This window comes from Peromyscus maniculatus, chromosome 21, assembly GCF_049852395.1.
Source record: "Peromyscus maniculatus bairdii isolate BWxNUB_F1_BW_parent chromosome 21, HU_Pman_BW_mat_3.1, whole genome shotgun sequence".
Lineage (NCBI taxonomy): Eukaryota > Metazoa > Chordata > Mammalia > Rodentia > Cricetidae > Peromyscus > Peromyscus maniculatus.
In genome coordinates, this window is record NC_134872.1 from 51,570,780 (window position 1) to 51,589,563 (window position 18,784).

Here is an 18,784-nt window from a genome sequence, read left to right on the forward strand (position 1 = left end):
TTCATTTTGATTTTCCTCATACTCACTGTGTTACTTGGTGGATGGAAACTCTGACTTAAACGACACCCAGTAAGTCAATCTTTTAGATTCTGCTCGTATTTCTTTGATCATGTTTGAGGTTTCTCTTTCAGAGGGCCTCTTTTCCTAATGTTTTTAAAGAGCAGAGCAGGGAGATGTTAAGTGCTCTTAGCACGTTCTAAAATGGCTCTGGGAGTCAATATGGTTGAACTTGACAGTAACACAACCTTCCCAGCCCCCTTTATCGGAACCTAACCCATCTCACCAGGTCCGGCTCAAATAACTCCTCCTTCAAAGATGGCGGTTACCCAGCTTCCCTCCCGGTTCATTTAGGAAAAATGCCGCTGGGTTAGTTACACACATAGGTAACCCCTTAGAAAATCTCTAAGTTAGGGGGCACTTCTCCCCTCCCCCCCTCCCCCGCCCACCCTGGGAATATGCACGCAACTCAGGCAGACAACCCAGAAATGAGGCCACAGGGACATTCATTCACCAGATATATTTGAACTCTAAGCTCTTTGAGCCATACACGTGCACAAATGATTCAGTGGGTGGAGACCTTCCCCTTCCCCTCCATTGAAAACATTTCAAACTTAAAAGAGTGCTAAAGAGGTTTGCATAATGTGCGTCATGGAAGTGTTGAGGCGATTGTGACTTTCACAGTGCTGGGAGGTCCTGGGGCTTGCCCATTTCTCCCGGGGAAAGCTCCCCCTCCCCTCTCCCCATGTTCCACCCAGCAAGAGAATCCCTTGATCTGCAACAGGTTAACATCCACACACGGCAATACAGTTTACTAAGACCTGGGTCATCTATAACACTGAGGTTTTTAATGCCTACACGACAGAGTCATGTCAACTTTTACTAAACTGGAAACGTCTGCTACCACTATTTGGAAACACAGATTATTTCCAAAGCTTTCATTCATTTAGATTTTTTTTTTCCAGAACCTGCATCCTGAAAATTAATGTGGATTAGAAAGTCAGTCCCAGGCTCATCATCAATCCATCTGCAGAGCTGAGTCCAACATTTCCTCCACTAGAGGGCACCATCTCTCCACTATTTGTAGTCTTTCCTTGGTCAATCAAAAACCCGAACCCTCCACAACAAAGGAAAGTCAAAGCAGTTGCTTATTGTACACTCCTCAGGTCTGAATTTGAAAAGGAGACTTATTTTCCTCATGAAAACTTGGGGTTCCACAAGCAACGCTGTCCTCAGTTCAACCATACTGTACTGTGTCCAGTACTATATTGCTATATTCACAGTAGAACGGACTTTGATTTTCTGAGTGATCAGTCTAGGTTTGAAGTTTCTATTGAAACTAACATACGCCTTAGTCAAAAAAAAAAAAAAAAAAAAAAACCCACAATAATCCCTCCATCACGTGGCTGGGTTAGTGTTCTTGTGTGTTTTTCTGAGGCTTAGGTCATGGAAGTACTAGCCCACTCTGTGGTAAATTGTATTTGCATCCAAAATTACTTGTTAATGAACAGGAGCTGATGAGGCTTGACACATGGAGAGAAAGCATGGTTCTGTAACTGTATCTTCTGTAATGCACTTTGGGCTAGAGAAATACAAAAGTCACACGCAACGAAAACAAAGAGCTTTTGAGCACACGGGCACGGGATGAGTGGGACTGCCATCCGTTCATCCATCATCCTTTTGTGCTCTGCGATGCTCAGCTGTGTCTACGTTCTGGGGTTCAGCATCATCCAAGTTGTTTATAACCGACACTTGGATCTTTGTTTAAAAACGGGTGGTCTTGACAGCAAAGAGGCTGGCGAGTTGGTTATATATTGACATGAGCCATTGCTGTCCTCTTTACAACTCAGCACTGACCACGAGAGCATGTAATAAGATCAGGTTATCTACAGTAGAATCAGGATGCATTCAGAAGCAACGCAGGGATGATGATGTCATTAAGCAGCTAATGGTCGAACAATCACTAAATAAAAAACATCCGGATTTTAAACGCACAGCTCAAACATCTGTACAAATATACAAAGTGGGCGGGGGACAATCGTTCAGACACCATGAGACTTCTATAATAAATAGGTTTGTCTGAAATCGGTCTCTGTCACCTGGACAAGCCTCCCCAGTGGCCATGGGAAGTCCTATGTGGTAGTGGTGTTCAGAATCTACTGAGGAATATCTTTGGGGCCAAGCTCAATTTTGCCTCCAGGAATTTGGACAGAGCTATATGATGTATTGACTCAAACTGAAGATGATGTGTGAGCTGGATGGTGCTGGGGACACCCCTTGTCTATACAGGTCACGGCTGGGACACCGTGCAGTGGGGTGTACCCTTAAATCATTAAAATAAATGCTGGTGATCGTGCATGTCCTGGGAATGTTGGGATGCAGAGGACTGGGTGAGACCAGGTAGGGGGATCCCATGCAGTCAAAAATCAAGTTTACTTATGGTCCTATATAAGTGGCCAGGAGAAAACACAATCACACACACACACACACACACACACACACACACACACACACACACACACCTGGAGCAGCTCACAAATAACTTAAATGCTATTTGTTACTGATGTCAATGGCTTGGATCAACATGAGAGAACAGGGATATAGGCTGTACTGATTGTTTAATAAGAAAATACTACCTTTTTTTCTAGAACTTTCTAAATAATGGATTATAGTTAATGGGTATGAGTTGATTGGGAGACATGTCACCTTTTCCTAGCCCTTTTGTCCGAGAGGCTTAATTACAAGGAAGGAATCGCAAACAACCAAACACCCAGGGACTTAAAGGCAATTAATGTTTTGGACAGACAACGAGGGGAAGCATGATAAGAGGAGAGGCGTGTTGTCACAGGCGTGCTCAGTTGGACATGGAGGGCGGCAGGCCGGGACGCCGGGTTTGGATGATTTTTGGCTTTGGGGAAGTCTTTGGATCCTCTTCTTCATCCATGTCGCTGTCGCACACATGCACGACGACACTCGGTGTGGACTCAGTCCCCGCATGCAGCTCATACTTCTCTCCTGAAAAGCAAGACAGCAAGTGAGGAGGAGGGAAGGATTCCTTTGGCTTAGTTGCTGTTTTTTGTTTGTTTGTTTGTTTTTTGTTGTTTTGTTTTGTTGTTGCTGCTTTTGAGACAGGGTCTCTGCATATATAGCTGTCCTGGAACTCACTCTGTAGACCAGGCTGGCCTCAGATTCACAAAGATCAGCTTACCTCTGCTTCCCAAGTGCTGAGATTAAAGACATGCACCACCACACCCAGCTAAGGGGAGGATTCTTAAAGGCTGTCTTGGCAGGGTTTGCTAAGGAAGTAGGACTGACATTTTTTAGGTGTGTTGGGAAGCCTGCGATCTGGTATTGGATGGAATGAGGGAAGTCTATCAGTCATTGTGCCCTGGCTATGATCTATCAAATATCCAACTGCCATCGGTCCACTATCAACTATCCATTGCCAAATAAGCCACTTAACCTTTCTCGGTCACAGCAAGCTGGACTGTACATTTCAAAATGGTACTTCCATTCTGTTGGATTGTGAGGACTCAATGCATCTGGCAATATAAAACTTTGGCTCTTCAGTACATCCCAAAAGCTTGGCTTGCAGCGCTACTGATAATGGTATGAGCTGGAGCCTCAAGAAGGATTTGATGGGACCCTTGGCCTCTCCTGCCTCCTTCTTTTTGCTTCCTGACCTCCATGAGGTGAGTCAGCCTTCTCCATCATGACTCCCTCCTTAGGAACTGTGCTCCATGGAGCCAAGGGAGCATGCACCAGAAACTCTGAACCCATAAGTTACAGTTGAAGTCAACTTCCTTGACTGATTAGTTCAGGTGTTTTGTTACAGTGACGAGAAGCTCGCTCACACAGCCAGTTAGTCATACCTGTTACTGTCTGATCCCGGGTCATGCTGCTAATAGCCGAGCCATCTTGAGTCAAACACTTTTTGGATAAGCTAGACTTTAAATTCTCTTCCAGACATATAATACTCACAACCATAACTGCTCCCAGGTGCAATAAGAATAGAACATTGCTTGTCCAGAATCTGCAGTGGTTAGTGAATAACTGGTAGATATCATTAAGACCCTAATTCCAAGAGTCTCATTCTGTGTGTGCGGGTTGGAGGGATACGGGCATACAGATGCATGTGTGTGCATGAACATGTGAAGTCACAGGACAGCCTTAAGCGCTCTTACTCAGGTAAATCTACCTTTCGTTATGGCTGTTGTTTCTTTGTTTGTGGCTGTGTTGAAGTGGGATCTCTCACGGCATGGAGCTCACTGCGCATGCTCGCATAGCTGGCCAGCAGGCCTCAGCCCCTGCAGTGCCTTGTCCGTAAATGGCCAGCCTGTTGAACGTGGGTTCTGAGGATTGAACTTGGGTCCTCATGCTTATCAAGTGCTTGTGGGCATATTAGCAACTGAGCCATCTTTCTGGTCCCTGTTTTACCATCAAATCACCCCCAGGTATCTGTCAGATGGTCTTCCCCATGGCTGGCTACAGAAGGCTGTTAAATAATATTTGTGCCTTAACAGCACAGTCCAGTCAAAGCAACAAGACCTCCAGGTACAGGAGCAAGAGATGGTAGGTCTATGCTTGTAACTCCACAACTGTTAATATCCCCATCTTCCCCTGAAACCTCATTTCCCATCCTTCATGACTCAGCAGAAAAAGACTTTTGAAAATAGTATCTTCTAGATTGCATCTTGGTCACCAGTTCCCCAAGTCTCACCAGATCAAGTTCAGATGTCCTTGAACTAGTCCAGAAGTTTCTGCATCATCACTCACCTGTCTTTCCCCATGAGTTGACCGTTTGTGCTTTGTCTGGGCAACTTAGCCATCAGCTCCCAATCATGGCCACCTTCTTCCGCCACCCTGTGAGGCAATGTCTCACCTCTCTCTGAGAGCTCCTTAAATTGTGCTCACCTTCCAGGATCATGACCTGGATACCGACCCGTGCAGGAATCTTGCCTGCTGTCCTAGGCCTTGATGACTAGAGCGAGTTCTCTCAGTCCCCATGACAGGGTGTCAGTCATCGGTGCCACTGTGCACACACTGGTAAGCAACAGTAGTGGAACAGAAAGCCTGCAAGGCATAGACTTCAACTTTGGATGCTGACACTGAAGATGAGGATCCCGGATAACGTAGTAGGTGTCAAGGCTCTCCCAAGTGATGCTAGGGAGGAAGGCCATCCCACTCAGTCACTATTATTTGTTATTAGTCTCCCTAAAAGGTATCAGAGCTCTAACCTCTAGTTCCTGTGACTGTGATCAGATTTGAAAGTAGGGTCTTTACAGATGATCATGTTAAAATGAGGTCACTATGTCCACGGCCTTATAAAAAGGGACAAGTCTGGGGAGACACAGAATCTCACACAGAGAATGCCATGTGGAGAACGGGCCTATGCTGTCCAAAGCCAAGGAAAAGACCTGAAACCAGGAATGGGTCCTTCCCGAGCACCTTCAGAGAGAGCGGTTTTCTGCACACCTTGATCTCGGGGCCTCCGGAGATGTAACCCAACCAGTCTAGTTGTAAAAGCCATTCACTGTGTGCTGTTCTACAGCCTAGAAAGCTAATGTAGCCACGCTCTGCTTTTTACTGAGTCAGGAAGTGTTATTCATTTTAAAGTTGCATGTATGTGTTTGTATGCACATGCATGGTTGCATGTTCCTGTGGGAGCAAATGTGGAGTTCAGAGGACAACCTTGGGCATTAGTCCTTGCCTAGCCATCATCTGAGAGAGGGACTCTTTGCCGCTAGGTACCCCAGGCTAGCCGGGCCATGCCTGTTTGTGACTCGCCTGATTTAGCTTCCATCTCAGCCTAGGAACACCGGGACTATAAAAACACACTAGTGCCTCTGGCTTTCTGTGGGCTCAGGGATCCAAACTCAGGCTCTCCCATTTGCAGGGACAGGGCTTTGTTCACTGAACGGTCTTCCCAGTCTGAGAGTCGGGAGCTCTTTACCAGATACCCTCCGCCAGCATTCCACCATGTCAGCAGGAGCTTTCCCGAGTCATGACAATGAATGGTCCAGGCAAACAGAGGATTACGGCTCCCAGGGCTTTGGAAGCTAAAGGGATAGAAGCAGGCAGGGCTGCTGTTCTGCACCACCTGAAGACTCTTGAGTCAGAGGAGCTGAAATCACAGGCAGGCAGGACCGCAGCACGTCTTATGCCCCCATCCAAGTTAGCTGATGTGGACAAGTCGGCATGGCGCCCCGTTTGGCATTCCTGCTATGGAGTGAGCTGGAATGGAGAGCGAGCATTAACCCAGCAAGGGATTAACCCCCTTTGAAATCACCGGAGGCATCTTGTTGTTATGGTCCATTTAATGTGGCGGAAAATGAATTGTATTGAGTGGGGTTTGTCACCATGATTGTATTTTGTCCCATTGTAAACAACAACAACAACAACAAAATCAAAGCTCCAAAGTAGAAGAGGTTGTCTGGGGACTGATAATGGGGGGGGGGGGGCGGACTCATGAAACCAGGTTTATCTGAGGGATGCAGGAGACGGTTCGGGGCAGCTTATGGCATCTCCAAGCCCTGCTTCTTAGCTGACTTACTAGAGGTGCTGGCTAACAAACAAACGTACACCAGCAGGGGGCAGCAGCCCTGAGGGCTCTGATCTAGTGCAGGGTGTGTGTGAGTGTGTGTGTGTGTGTGTGTGTGTGTGTGTGTGTGTGTGTGTGTGCGCGCGCGCGTGTGTGTGCCCCATGGCCCCATGTGCCTCTTGGTATTCTTCAAGAGAGACAGGAGGAAGTGATTCCTGAGGCCTCCAATGACAAGACAGTCCTTTCAGCAGAAAGGATTTCTTTTGGATTGTCACACTGCAAAAACCCATGTTAATGAACCCCCAAGAACCACTGTGGTCCTGTGCACTGCACTGTTTATTGTGAGTGCAGAGATGGAGCATGTGTGTGCATGTGTGTGTACATGTGTGTATGGGACCACAGAAGGGATCTGCCATAACAGTGTGAATGTGAAGGTTGTGAAACTTAGGCTAATGTGGGGTGACAGAGGTGATACAGGCCAGGCTAATGTGTGGTAACTGGTGATGCAGGCCATCACGAACGTAGTCCCTTTCCTCTTCTTTTGGCAAGAAAGCTATCCTTGTGGTAACCCAGGCTGGCTTAGAACTCACTGTGTAACCCAGGCTGGCCTGGAACTCACCATGTAACACAGGCTGGCCTAGAACTAACCCAGGTTAGCCTTGAACTCACCACATTATCCAGGCTGGCCTGAAACTCACCATGTAACCCAGGTTGGTCTTGAACTCACCATGTAATCCAGGCTGGCTTTGAACTCACCATGTAACTCAGGCTGGCCTGGAACTCACTATGTAACCCAGGCTGGCCTGGAACTCACCATGAAACTCAGGTTGGCATAGAACTTACCATGTAACCCAGGCTGGCCTAGAACTCACTAAGCAACCCAGGCTGGTCTGGAACTCATCATGTAATCCAGGTTGGCCTTGAACTTGTGACCCTTCTGTCCAAGCCTCTAAAGTGCTGGTGTTTCTAGCATACTCTACCATGCCCAGGTATCCTTTTCTTTTTTCCTTTCCTCCCTCTCCCTTTTCCCTCCCTTTCTTCCTCTGTCCTTCCTTCCCTCTCTAATTCCTTCTTTCCTCCCAATCTTCCTTCCATCTCCTTCCCTCCTTCTCTCTTTTCATGTCCTTCCCCCACTCCCTCTCCCTCTCCTTCCCTTTCTCCCCTCCCCCCACCCCTTCTCAATTGCAGTGAAACACAAAGCAAAGCCAGCTCTTAGTCCTTCCAGGCACTCCTCACACACCTCTGAAATGGAGGAAGTGAGGCCCAGGAGGGGACCATAGCAGTGGGGTCCACTCTGGTGTAGCCTCTGCATGTGGGGTACAAAGCGTCTTCAGTTGTGCTCATCAAATCAGACTGCACATGTAAGGGATGTTTTCTGGCTGTGGTCCAGTTAAGGCCGCCATCTCATTGTGCTATTTTGGGAAACGCTGTTACTATCAAAATCCCTCACAGCTTAACATCTGCTGAGCGCCTACAGAATAAAAAGAAATGCCTTTGGCCTTACTGGATTGAATTTTTCTGTTTTTGGCTCTCCCCTCGGGCTTCGGTTAATTCTTCCACCGTGAGGGTGACGTCAATGCTGTCACCATGCAAAGGAAACAACTGGGCTTAGTTGGGGACAAAGAGCATGTCAAGCTTGGTCCACCCAGGGTGGGGACAGTCTTGCCATGGTACAGCGAGGACAAGACATTGAGACCCGTTTCTTCCCGGGGACAAGGAAAGCATTCATCTGTCACATGCTCGTTCCTTTGTCTGCATCAGATCGTCCCGTCCCCTGTGTGCAGAAAGGAGGCCAGGGCCCAAAGCCATCAACACTGTGCCAGTCAGTGTTTCCCTTGATCTCTGCTGAGACGCATGAAAAACGGTCCAGTGTGGGCAAGAGTCAGATGCTCATTCAGGCCGCCGACACTGACCAAGGCTTGGCTGCTGTTCAAATAGATGCCCAAATTCTGTCCCCCCCTCTCTTCTTGAGCGGGTGGAGTCAGGTTGGTGACAGTGTCCTAGCTCCTGCAGGATGCAGGACAGACCGTGTTGCAGGCAAGATACCTCTTGTCAGTGGTGAGCAGGGTCCTGAGGAATGCTGTGGGGTAGTGTCTTCCAGTCTGATTGACACAGGAGGCCACCATCATGCCACTTTTGACTCTAAGTGATGACTGAGCCCCTCCCGTATCTTTTCTAGACTAACCACTGGTTACAGAGTTTGTAAACACTGGTATTGTGCAGAGGTGTGAGGGCCTGGAGATGGTGCAGAGCTGCACGTATGTACATTAAAGTGGAGTCAAGACTCTTTAGATTTTAATACTTTGGAGGGAAAAAAATCCTTCCTGGTGCAGGGATAAAGAAACCCTCCTGAGACTTCAGGCTTTGGGGACTAGTCCTTATCCTGTGTGCTGATGGGGAATAGATGGAATCCTGCCCCAGGGGCTTCCAAATATAGAAAAGTCTGACAGTGTAGGTGGCTTGATCCGCTGCACCGTCTGCTGTTCTGGAAGATTCCTAGCCCTACACAGCGATGCCCTTGTAGGAGGAGTATACTTCCAGGCTGGTCTCACAGACTGACTGACGACTCCGGAAGTAGTCACTCCTTTCCTTGCTCCCATGATAGATAGAACACGTACTATATCTTTACGTCTGCATCCTTTCTACCCTGCTTGTCCTCAAGGCTCTTTCTACCAGTCCTCCAGGCTTCTGAGCGGAAGTTCTTAAAGCCAGGCACTTGAATTCCCGTCAACCACCACAACTGATGGGTCTCGGAGTTTTCCTCAACATGGCTCTCAAGCATTTCCACATGTGTTCCTTCCAACATCTGCTAGGCAAAGACCCCATCGGGGCTCTCTTCCAGCCACGTGGAGCACTTTCTGCTGCTCTTCTCACCACAGTAACTAATCTTCTTAAAACGACAGATGGGGATGCTGCCTTATCACACACTAATAATGTGACTCAGAGGAGGTTGGGTAGCGTTTCCGAGAATTATCAGTGCAAGGGGGCTAGCCCTGTGTTCCTAGGACGCGGAGAAGTAAATTCATGCCGACTACGTAAAACTCTCCCAAGAGCCACGATATTAATTACTTGAGAGAATGTCACTGTGGTCAGTGTTGCTCAAATAATCTTTTGGTCTCCAATATGATGAACTAATCATACAGCATTTAAATAACAAGGCAGTGAAATAATTGCAAAGGGCTTTGACTCAGTGGGTCTCCAAGAACCCTAAAAGGCAAAAGACAGGCTGGGTCCCGAAGATGAGTGTGTAGCTGCGCACCATAGAACCTGGTCCTGAAGACAGACCCATCCTCTCCCCACAAGTCACTACCCTCCATTTTCTTAATTGTCATTGGTAAATCTCCTTTCTCCTCTCTCTTCCTACCCATATCCACACCTCTATGTCTAAGAGACAGAGAACTACAAGTTGCTATTTTAATGAGACCTTGGATTTTTTTTTTTAGGTACTCAGAACCATTCAATTCTAATATTTAAGTGTATCATCCATAATTATCTCATTCAAGTGATATTTGCACACACACACACACACACACACACACACACACACACACGTTGCTTCTCCATCACTCTCTGTGTTATCGCCTTAAGACAGAGTCTCTCCTAGAGCCAGAGACTCAATTTCAGCTAAGCTAGCCAGCCACCAAGCTTGTAAGATCTGCCCATCTCCACCTCCTTGGGACTGGCCCAGCTCCAGGCACACCTCTCCATGTCTGGCATCTTATATTGGAGTTGGAGATTTGAACTCAAACCTCATGCTTGCAGAGCAAGAGCTCTTACCCATTGTGCACTCTCTCTAGCCCCTCTGGTGATATTTGTGTCCCGCATTACTGAAGTGAGGATGTAGACTAATGAGTGGATATCCACTAGTTAATGTTCACTAAATACAGGGTTGATTTACAGAGGGCACTGAGCTGTTCATAATCACCTGAGTAAAGTCTCATATACACCAGAGGCAGCTGGGAACCACTGTAGTAGGACAGAAGGCCAATAGACTCCTATGGTGTCCAATGTGGGGCTCAAATATCCACATAAGGCCTGAGAAAGGGGTCTTTCGGGTGGGCTTGGCTCGTTTAAAAGGCCCTGCTGTGCAACTGAGCACTGGAGCAGCTAGGACTGGGCACACACTCCTGCTTCAGGCAGACACAACAAATTCCCAGAGCTGGGGCAGGTAAATACAGCTCTGGGGTGGTACCCACCAACATGAGACCAGGCTCTCAGGAAACAGAGGGGGCAAGCCAGCTGCCAGCAGGCCATATGCAGAGCTGTGTGGTGGTAGCCTAGCAGTTTAAGATTGGGCCTACAACAAAACAAAACAAACCAAAACATCTCTGAACATGTTACAGTGTGTTTAATAATGTACTTAGTTGCTAAATAAAGAAAAAATGAGTATAGACAGTCATAGGAAAAATAGTTTAAAAATAATAAAGTCTTCAAAGAAAGAGTAAAATGATATAAAATAAAAACATAATGCCACATAAAGATGGGAAATACACAGGGCATCTGGATCCTGCATGGTACTTTGTTGACACTGAACTTTTTAAATGCTAATGTATGTACAAAAAATAGCTGCTGAGAGACATTGGATTATAGAAACTGTTAAATTAAACCAATCTATATATTTTAAGAATGTCTTAACTTCAAAATGGAAGTCAGAAAATATGTTGCATTGGGGGAGAGGTTATGCTTTTGTTTCCACAGGAAACAAAAGTTATGGTTCTCTTCAAAATTAATAAAGATCAGATTTGATTAAGGGAGACCTCCTGAGGATCCTGGCTGCAGATATGAGGGGAAAAAGCCCAGAAAGACTCCAGGACAGGTGATGTATATGCTGATCCTTCAACCTGGGAACAGCTGAGACTGGATGAAACATGATAAAATCTTGTTGGTTACAGAATCCACATGACTTATTATTACATGCCATCCTTTCTTTCTTTCTTTTTTTTTTTTTTTTGATATTTGATTTTTCGAGACAGGGTTTCTCTGTGTAGTTTTGCGCCTTTCCTGGGATTTACTTGGTAGCCCAGGCTGGCCTCGAACTCACAGAGATCCACCTGCCTCTGCCTCCCGAGTGCTGGGATTAAAGGTGTGCGCCACCACCAACATGCCATCCTTTCATATGGCATGAATAGAGATTTATATTATAGTTTGGTTATGTAGTCCAAATGACTTATAAAGTTCACAGATACCTTTTACCTGCCTAAACATAGAACAAAAAATCATCTTCAGCTGACTTGTGCACACCACACATTCCATACTTGTGTTAACACACACACACACACACACACACACACACACACACAAAACCTAAAAAAGTTTGTGTTTTCAGAAAAAAGAACCAGATACCAATAAAGACAAGTATCTCAGGTGATCTAGCCTCTCAGAATGCCTCTGTTAAGTTTCCTTAAAATTCTGTATTCAGAACAACTTCAAAGCTGCTAGTTGAGATGGTCTAGCCTCACAGACCATCCTGCTAAGACTTCAGATAAGTTCTGCACTTTCCCATCACACAGACTAAACAAAAAATAATACAACTAGCTCTCCCAGGACTTGATCATTATTCCAATTTTCTCAGGGTCCCCTAAAGATGCTGTAGCCCCCAGATAACAGGAAGCAATCTAGAGAGTATGATGCCCACATTCCCAAGAAGTGGGGTGGGTGGTTTTTGGTCATTTGGTGAGTTGTGAATGCTTGTTATCATTTAGGGTGGTTGGTTACAGATTATTATTGGTCATGGTCAGGAAAAAAGCTAAACAAAGGAGACTAGATCCAGGGATCTATGTCTGAAAGGAAAAGGGGGGCTATAGCACAGAAATGCTGGAATAAGAGGGTGTATTGTTGAGTCTACCTTTAAACAACCACTAGTCTTAAATATTTTACATTAGTATGATTTTTTTTTGTATATTGATATGAATTTAAGACTATTTTATTATACTATACATATGTTTCTATTCTTGTGTAAGGTATTGTACCTGTATAACTCATTTAAAATATAATGTAAAGTTCTAGCCCTTGAAGACTATATTGCAAACTGTTTAGGATGATTAAGAAATGTAGGTGAATTGTTAGTCATCTATAACAATCAAATTTGTAGTCATGTAGGTATTTTCAAGATTAAACAGAGATATATTTTAGATATCTAGGTGGTCTTCAAACACTTTAGAGAACTACAGAATATGGCATTGAAAATGTCTTAATAGCATAAGGCTTTTCATGACAGCGAGATATGTCTGCTCCAGGAAGCACCCATTTACTTCAGAAAAGATGATGGGCATTGAATAACCTCCCTGTGGAATTTGTTTTCATTTGTGGCAAAGTTAACCACTGGGAAAATAAACTGCCTTTGCCTTGACTGCTGACAGAATGCTGTCCAAAATGGACAAACGGGACACACAAAAAAAGGCAACTGCCAAACTTTGCCAAGACAAGGCAGGACAGTCCTTCAAAATTCCTGCTTCACAGAAAAGTCTGTCAGATATTCTAGGCCTGTAGGCTGAAGATGGATGCCCCAACCTTGCAGGGGAACCTTGAGTGACTGTCCAGGCAGCCAGATGTTTCTGTCATTCCTTAGTTTTAGAAGTTGCTTGCTCTGTACTTCCTGTTTAATCAGTTAATATTATATCCTTCTTGAGTCTCTGATGGAGTTGTAGACAAGATAGTTATAGTTACAGTTTTCTTTGTTCAGAAATAAACTCACAAAAGAGGTATAAAGTGTATAAGATTGAGGGACATAAAAGCTTAAATTGTTTATCTAAGAAAATGGTTTGAAGTCTAAAAAGATATTTTTTTTTTTAGGATGACAATATAAGTTATGATAGAAAATGGTTTAGGTATAAAGCTGGACTCACTAAGGGTACGTAATACTGTATTTTCTCCAAATTTGCCAAATACACATGTGGAATAAACATTGTGAATGTAATTGTTACTTGATAGTTGTTCTTACTGTATGTAGTTTTACTATGTTAGAGTTAAAACCTTTCTTTTTTATTTAGACAAAAAAGTTGTAGGATATTTGTACACTGTGTGAAGATGTATTGTTGTGATTGGTATAATAAAAAACTGAACAGCCAATAGCTGGGCAGGAGGTATAGCTGGGACTTCCAGGCAGAACAAGAAAAAGGAGAAGGAATCTAGGTGCTAAGGAGAAGTGAGACGTGTGGAGGAAGCAAGATGGGAAGTACAGAGATAAGGTGAAAAGCCACGAGGCAAAATGTTAGATTAATATAAATGGGCTAATTTAAGTTATAAGAGCTAGTGGGACAAGCCTAAGCTAAGGCTTAGCTTTCAAAATTAATAGTAAGTCTCCATGTTGTTATTTGGGAGCTGGCTGGCTGAATAGAGAAAGACTCATTACACTCCTGGACCCTTAGTTTGTTTCTCATTAAAGAATGGCACATGTTCTCTAGTGCACCCTGGTACTCTCCCAGTATTTGCAACAGCTTAAGTTCCTGAAGTTTTTTTTAGAAAAGATGGTGGTGGTGATGATGATGATGATGATGATGATGATGATGATGGTGATGATGGAGATGGAGTTAGCCATGCCAGATAATCGATAAGATCTTGCTTCTCCCTTCATCCTGAGAGCAGCTGGGTCTCCTCTTTGGTCATTGCTGACTCCCTTTAGGTTGTGACCAGAGCCTCATGTGAATCCTGTGTGTATTCTCACACTGTGGCTTGGGTCCCTTTCTACTGTCTCTGTGGTAACCCACTCACCCACGGCCGTTGCTCTACTGTTTGTCTATTGTCCTAGCTTTCTCCTTCAAGCTGAAACACTGTTTAGAGCAGGTATCTGCTTCGCTTACTGTATGTCACAGAAAGCTGTCATGCCCTTAAACTGAGTAATATCTCTGTTATTGAGCACTTCCTACATTCCAGGCATAAGGCTAAGTCTCTAAGTGAGTCACATAAAAAAGTAATTCTTATTACACAGCTTTGTGACACAGACTTCATCATGACTCAAGGGGCAGGAGGGTAAGGAACTTGCTTTAGGTCATAGAGAGTATAGAATATACAAACTAGATTCAGCCTCACACCTTGAGTTTTAATCATAATCCCAAAGCAAGAGGAGAGTCTAACTTCATAGTGGATATTCTTTAGAGCTAGAAAAAAAACCAGGTACTCTGAGCAGAGGGCACTGAACACTTAAAGATCACAGATACTGAGTAGCTGCCTATTCACAAGGTTTAAAATGTTTTTTTTTTTTTTTTTTAACATTTATGTATTATTTTGTGTATGTGTGTGGATGTGCATGCCTGAACCACAGACTGTGTGGAGGTCAGAGGACGACTTCCTGAAGTCAGTTCTCTCCGAACACCATGGGCCTGGGGATCGAACTCTGGTCATCAGGCTTGGCAGCAAAGACTTTTATCTGCTGAGCCATCTTGCTGGCCGATTCCCAGGATGACACAAGAGGAGAGAAAGAACTTACTTTTAAGGAATGGTAGGGAGGACAGGAATTACAGAAGCATTTCAAAGATTTCCAGTTGTCTCTCAAGGGTTTTCACTGATACCTTGGTGTTCGTACAAGTTTATATTTAACATTGGTCAACCCTGGAGAAGAACAGCATGCCCCAGCCCAGACTGGGGACCACAGTGTCGCCACTGCAGTCTCTTCTCCTGTGGACAGGTGAGAGGTCTGCATGGTGCAGGAGTGACTTCCCAGCAGAGGGAGGTGTACTATCCACTCATGACAGGAAACTGCCACTCACCCGGATTGCTAGCATTCTCCCTCTCTGTCCTGCTTCTGAAGATGGTGAAAGACATAGAGAGGGAAAGAGCAGGAAGAGAAAGAATTCACGGGGGACTCATCACAAGAGCTATCTACCTCCTCTAGAGGTTTCTACTTCGTGCTGAATTGTGGTGGCCTTCAGTCCCTCCTGAGACCTGGAGGACCCAGGGAACTTCACAGAACGTGTCCACAGACTGAGGGCCAGAATTCATGATGTAAAGATGGAGCGAGAAAGTGCAGATGTCATGAGTCAAGACAGGTTTTATGTTCCACTCAGCAGGACTGAAGATACATCCGAGGACCATGTGGAGAAGAGCAGAGTCTTTTTTTTTTTTTTTTTAACATGTATGCCCCTCAGGGAAAACTCTTGGAGAGGAAATAGAAGCTGATGAACACCTGTTGGAGGACCAGAGCTCTGCATCCTCTGTGTGGAGAGCCATGGTTGGAGACCGCGCTGACTGGGAATAGGGGAGGCTGGCTGCTGTGCTTGAAGTTCATGCCTGTGATCAGGATATAGCCACCTTGAAGTGTGAATTGACTCTTCATGCAATATTCATACCATATACCCAAAATATAGGTGCTCATTTATATTTGAAAAGGAATTGTCCTTACCACTGAATCAGAGCTTGGAATAGCTATGTCCTCCTTGTGAGTTACATTAATTAGTGACAGATATCTTTCACGTGAGGGAAACTGTGCTAAGCAGCCACCACGGCAAAGCTTCTTTACTATGACATGTTTTGATAGAGTAGAATTCGGGGTGGGGGGTGAGACCTAAAAATAGCGGACGTGGGCAACTTGAAACTGAAGTACCATTTAAAATCCTCCTCTGCAGTTAACTAAAATTGATCTCGCTAAGCAGAGCTAAAAATAGCAGGAGGGGAGCAGGGAATAGACAATGTTTTCCTCTCTCCCTGCAGGCATTCTTGGTGGCAATGAGCATGACCTTCTGTGCCCTCTGGAGAGCAGAACAAAGGCTGGCACTTCACATCTGCTCAGCTCCTCCTCCTGTTTAGTTGGGTGGCGCTCTATTCGCCATTTCTGCCCACTGCTGTGGATACGCTGTTTTTGCTGGGTTGGGATTTTATTTTCCTTTTCTTTCCTATTATATTATGAAAAGAATATAACCCTGTACTGCTTCTCAAGTTAGGAATAGCAGATACCATAAAACAAATAGAAACGGATAATTTTTAGCTCATTACCCACCTCCAGGTCAGAATCCATGTTACTGCCTCTGGATCAGAAGCACAAAAGCCCTCGTTTCATAGAGACACCCCAAGAAGAGAGAAGAAGGGAGCAAATTCTGTGCTGTAGACCACAAATTGCCATTTCAGTAAAGCAAGGGATGCATCCCCCCCCCCAAAAAAAAACCCATGGGGTCTGTGAAGCGGATGATACAGAAACTCACAACTGATCAGCGTGTAGAGAATGAATGTCTGTGGAGTGTTCAGCTACAAGAGACATCTAGGCACATGCCCCATTTCCCAGGATCTGGGGATCACTGGGGAAGAATGGGTAGAAAGGTTGTAAGAGCGAGAGGTGGGAAGGATGGGGTGACGGGTGTCTTCTGGATATTACGTGACCTCTGCCCTCATGAACTCACAGGGGATGGAGCCGCCTTCACAAGACCAAGCTGTGCAGCATTCTAGTATGGAGAGGAAAGCAATTCATGAACCCCCAACCCTGATGAGGTGGCTTCTGGGGGAGGGTGAGTCTATTTTCTTTAAGGGTGTGGATTCTGGTAGACTCACTATGTTGCAGAAGATGGCCACATACTCATGAGTATATGGACAGCCCCAAATGGAACTCTGTGGGTTATTAAAAACGAACAAAAAACGGATACAAAGTTGGGATAGGAAAGGAGGGAGAGAGAGAGTCTGGGAAGAGTAATGAAGAGGGGTGGGGGTGAACATGATCAAAGTACTCTGTATGAAATTCTCAAAGAATTAATAAAAATATTACATTAAAAATAACCTGGAGCTCAGGTAGTTGTCTTTAACATGAAATGAGTTATAATTTGTCACTGAAATGGTTCTGCCAAAGGATTAAAGAAATGAACTTTATGAAATCATTTTTAACGGCAATGCTGGAAGTCCTTTTGTTATTGCAAACATTAATTAACTGCTCTCTGACTCAGTCTGGCTAAAGCCACAGAAAGCAACAATTTGCTGCTGAAGATGCTATCTCAAGGCAGGCTAACATCTGAGGCATCGGAGTCTTTATGCATTCAGCCTCCCAATATTTATTGAGTATCTACTATGTGCCAGATGCAACCAGGAGCCGAGAATGCCAGTGTGAATAAAGTGTACATGTTCCTTTGAAAAATCAGGAAAGAGCCAAAGCTGAACAACAGAAAATGCCCACAAGGAGAAGGGAGCATTTGTGTGGAGTGCTACAAGGAAAACAACTGCTATCTCTGTCAGTCTGTCTGTCTCTCACCCATCCATCCGTCCGTCAGTCCATCCATCTATGCATGTATGCATGTATGTATGTATCTATCTCTCTCTATCATCTCTCTATCTCTATCGTCTATGTATGTATATATGTGTGTATGTATCTGTCTCTCTATCTATTTATCTATCATCTACCTGTCTGTCATCTATCTGTCTGTCTGTCTATCATCACCTAGCTACTTTGCTGACACCTTGTTGGGGGATAGGACACACACGTATGTAAGGGAAGGATGTAGGGAGGCTGTAATCTTGACCTCTCCTTCTTGTGCCTGAAATAGCTTGTGCTGTAGCTCGAGGGCCCATCTTCAGCTCACACATTGGACCCCTACTTGCTCAGCGCAGCCGTGTTGGGAAGGGTTTGGGGGATAACAGCTGAGCATCAGTGAATGGATTAATGCCAGTCTCGTTCCCATGAGGCCTGGATTAGCTACCACAGTGTGGGCTGTTATAGAGCATGCTACAAACTCATATCCTCTGTGGGTTGGCTTTTGTTTTAAAGACAGGGTCTCACTATACAGAGCTGAATGAATATAGGCCAGGAACTTGCTATGTAGACTAGGCTGGCTCAGACTCACAGAGATCCCCCTGCTTCTGCCTTCCAAACCCTGAGAATAAAAGTGTGCTCTCCCACACCTGGCTGCCTCATGTCCTCTAGGTGACATATTAACTGAGCAGGTGCTGACCTTAGGTTCTTGGACTTCCTGGCTTCCAGAACCACTAGACGAAACAAACCCCTTTCTTTTTATAAATCATCGAGTCTTGGGTGTTCTGTTTCAGCAACAGACAGTGATGCTAATGGCCTCTAATAATGACCTCTGTGATATTTTCAGTCCCATTATTGGACACAAGTCATTTATCCGCATGGGATCTGGAAGCAAAGAGAAACAGCCTCAAACTGCTGGCAAAGGATGCAGATAATAATGTCCAAAAAAAAAATCCATCCAGGTGGCAGATGTTCCAAGGACATAATACCAGTTTTCCTTGCAGAGGAGGAACCCCTGGATGTTGGCGACCTTGGCATTTGCTATTGCACATGGCAGTGAATGGCTCCCATCTCTGTGTAGGCCA

At 45.0% G+C, this 18,784-nt stretch overlaps 1 protein-coding gene across 2 annotated transcripts in view; it reads right to left on the minus strand.

The window, feature by feature from the left end:
* Nucleotides 1–502: 502 nt before the first annotated feature.
* The window catches only part of Rcan2 (regulator of calcineurin 2), a 234,000-nt gene continuing 215,718 nt past the window's right edge, over nucleotides 503–18,784 (minus strand). For both annotated transcript variants that reach the window (XM_042265994.2, XM_016009799.3), the window contains one exon: nucleotides 503–3,012. In XM_042265994.2, the coding sequence (XP_042121928.1) occupies nucleotides 2,852–3,012 (161 nt within the window). In that variant the 3' untranslated portion in view covers nucleotides 503–2,851. The remainder of the gene's footprint in view (nucleotides 3,013–18,784) is intronic.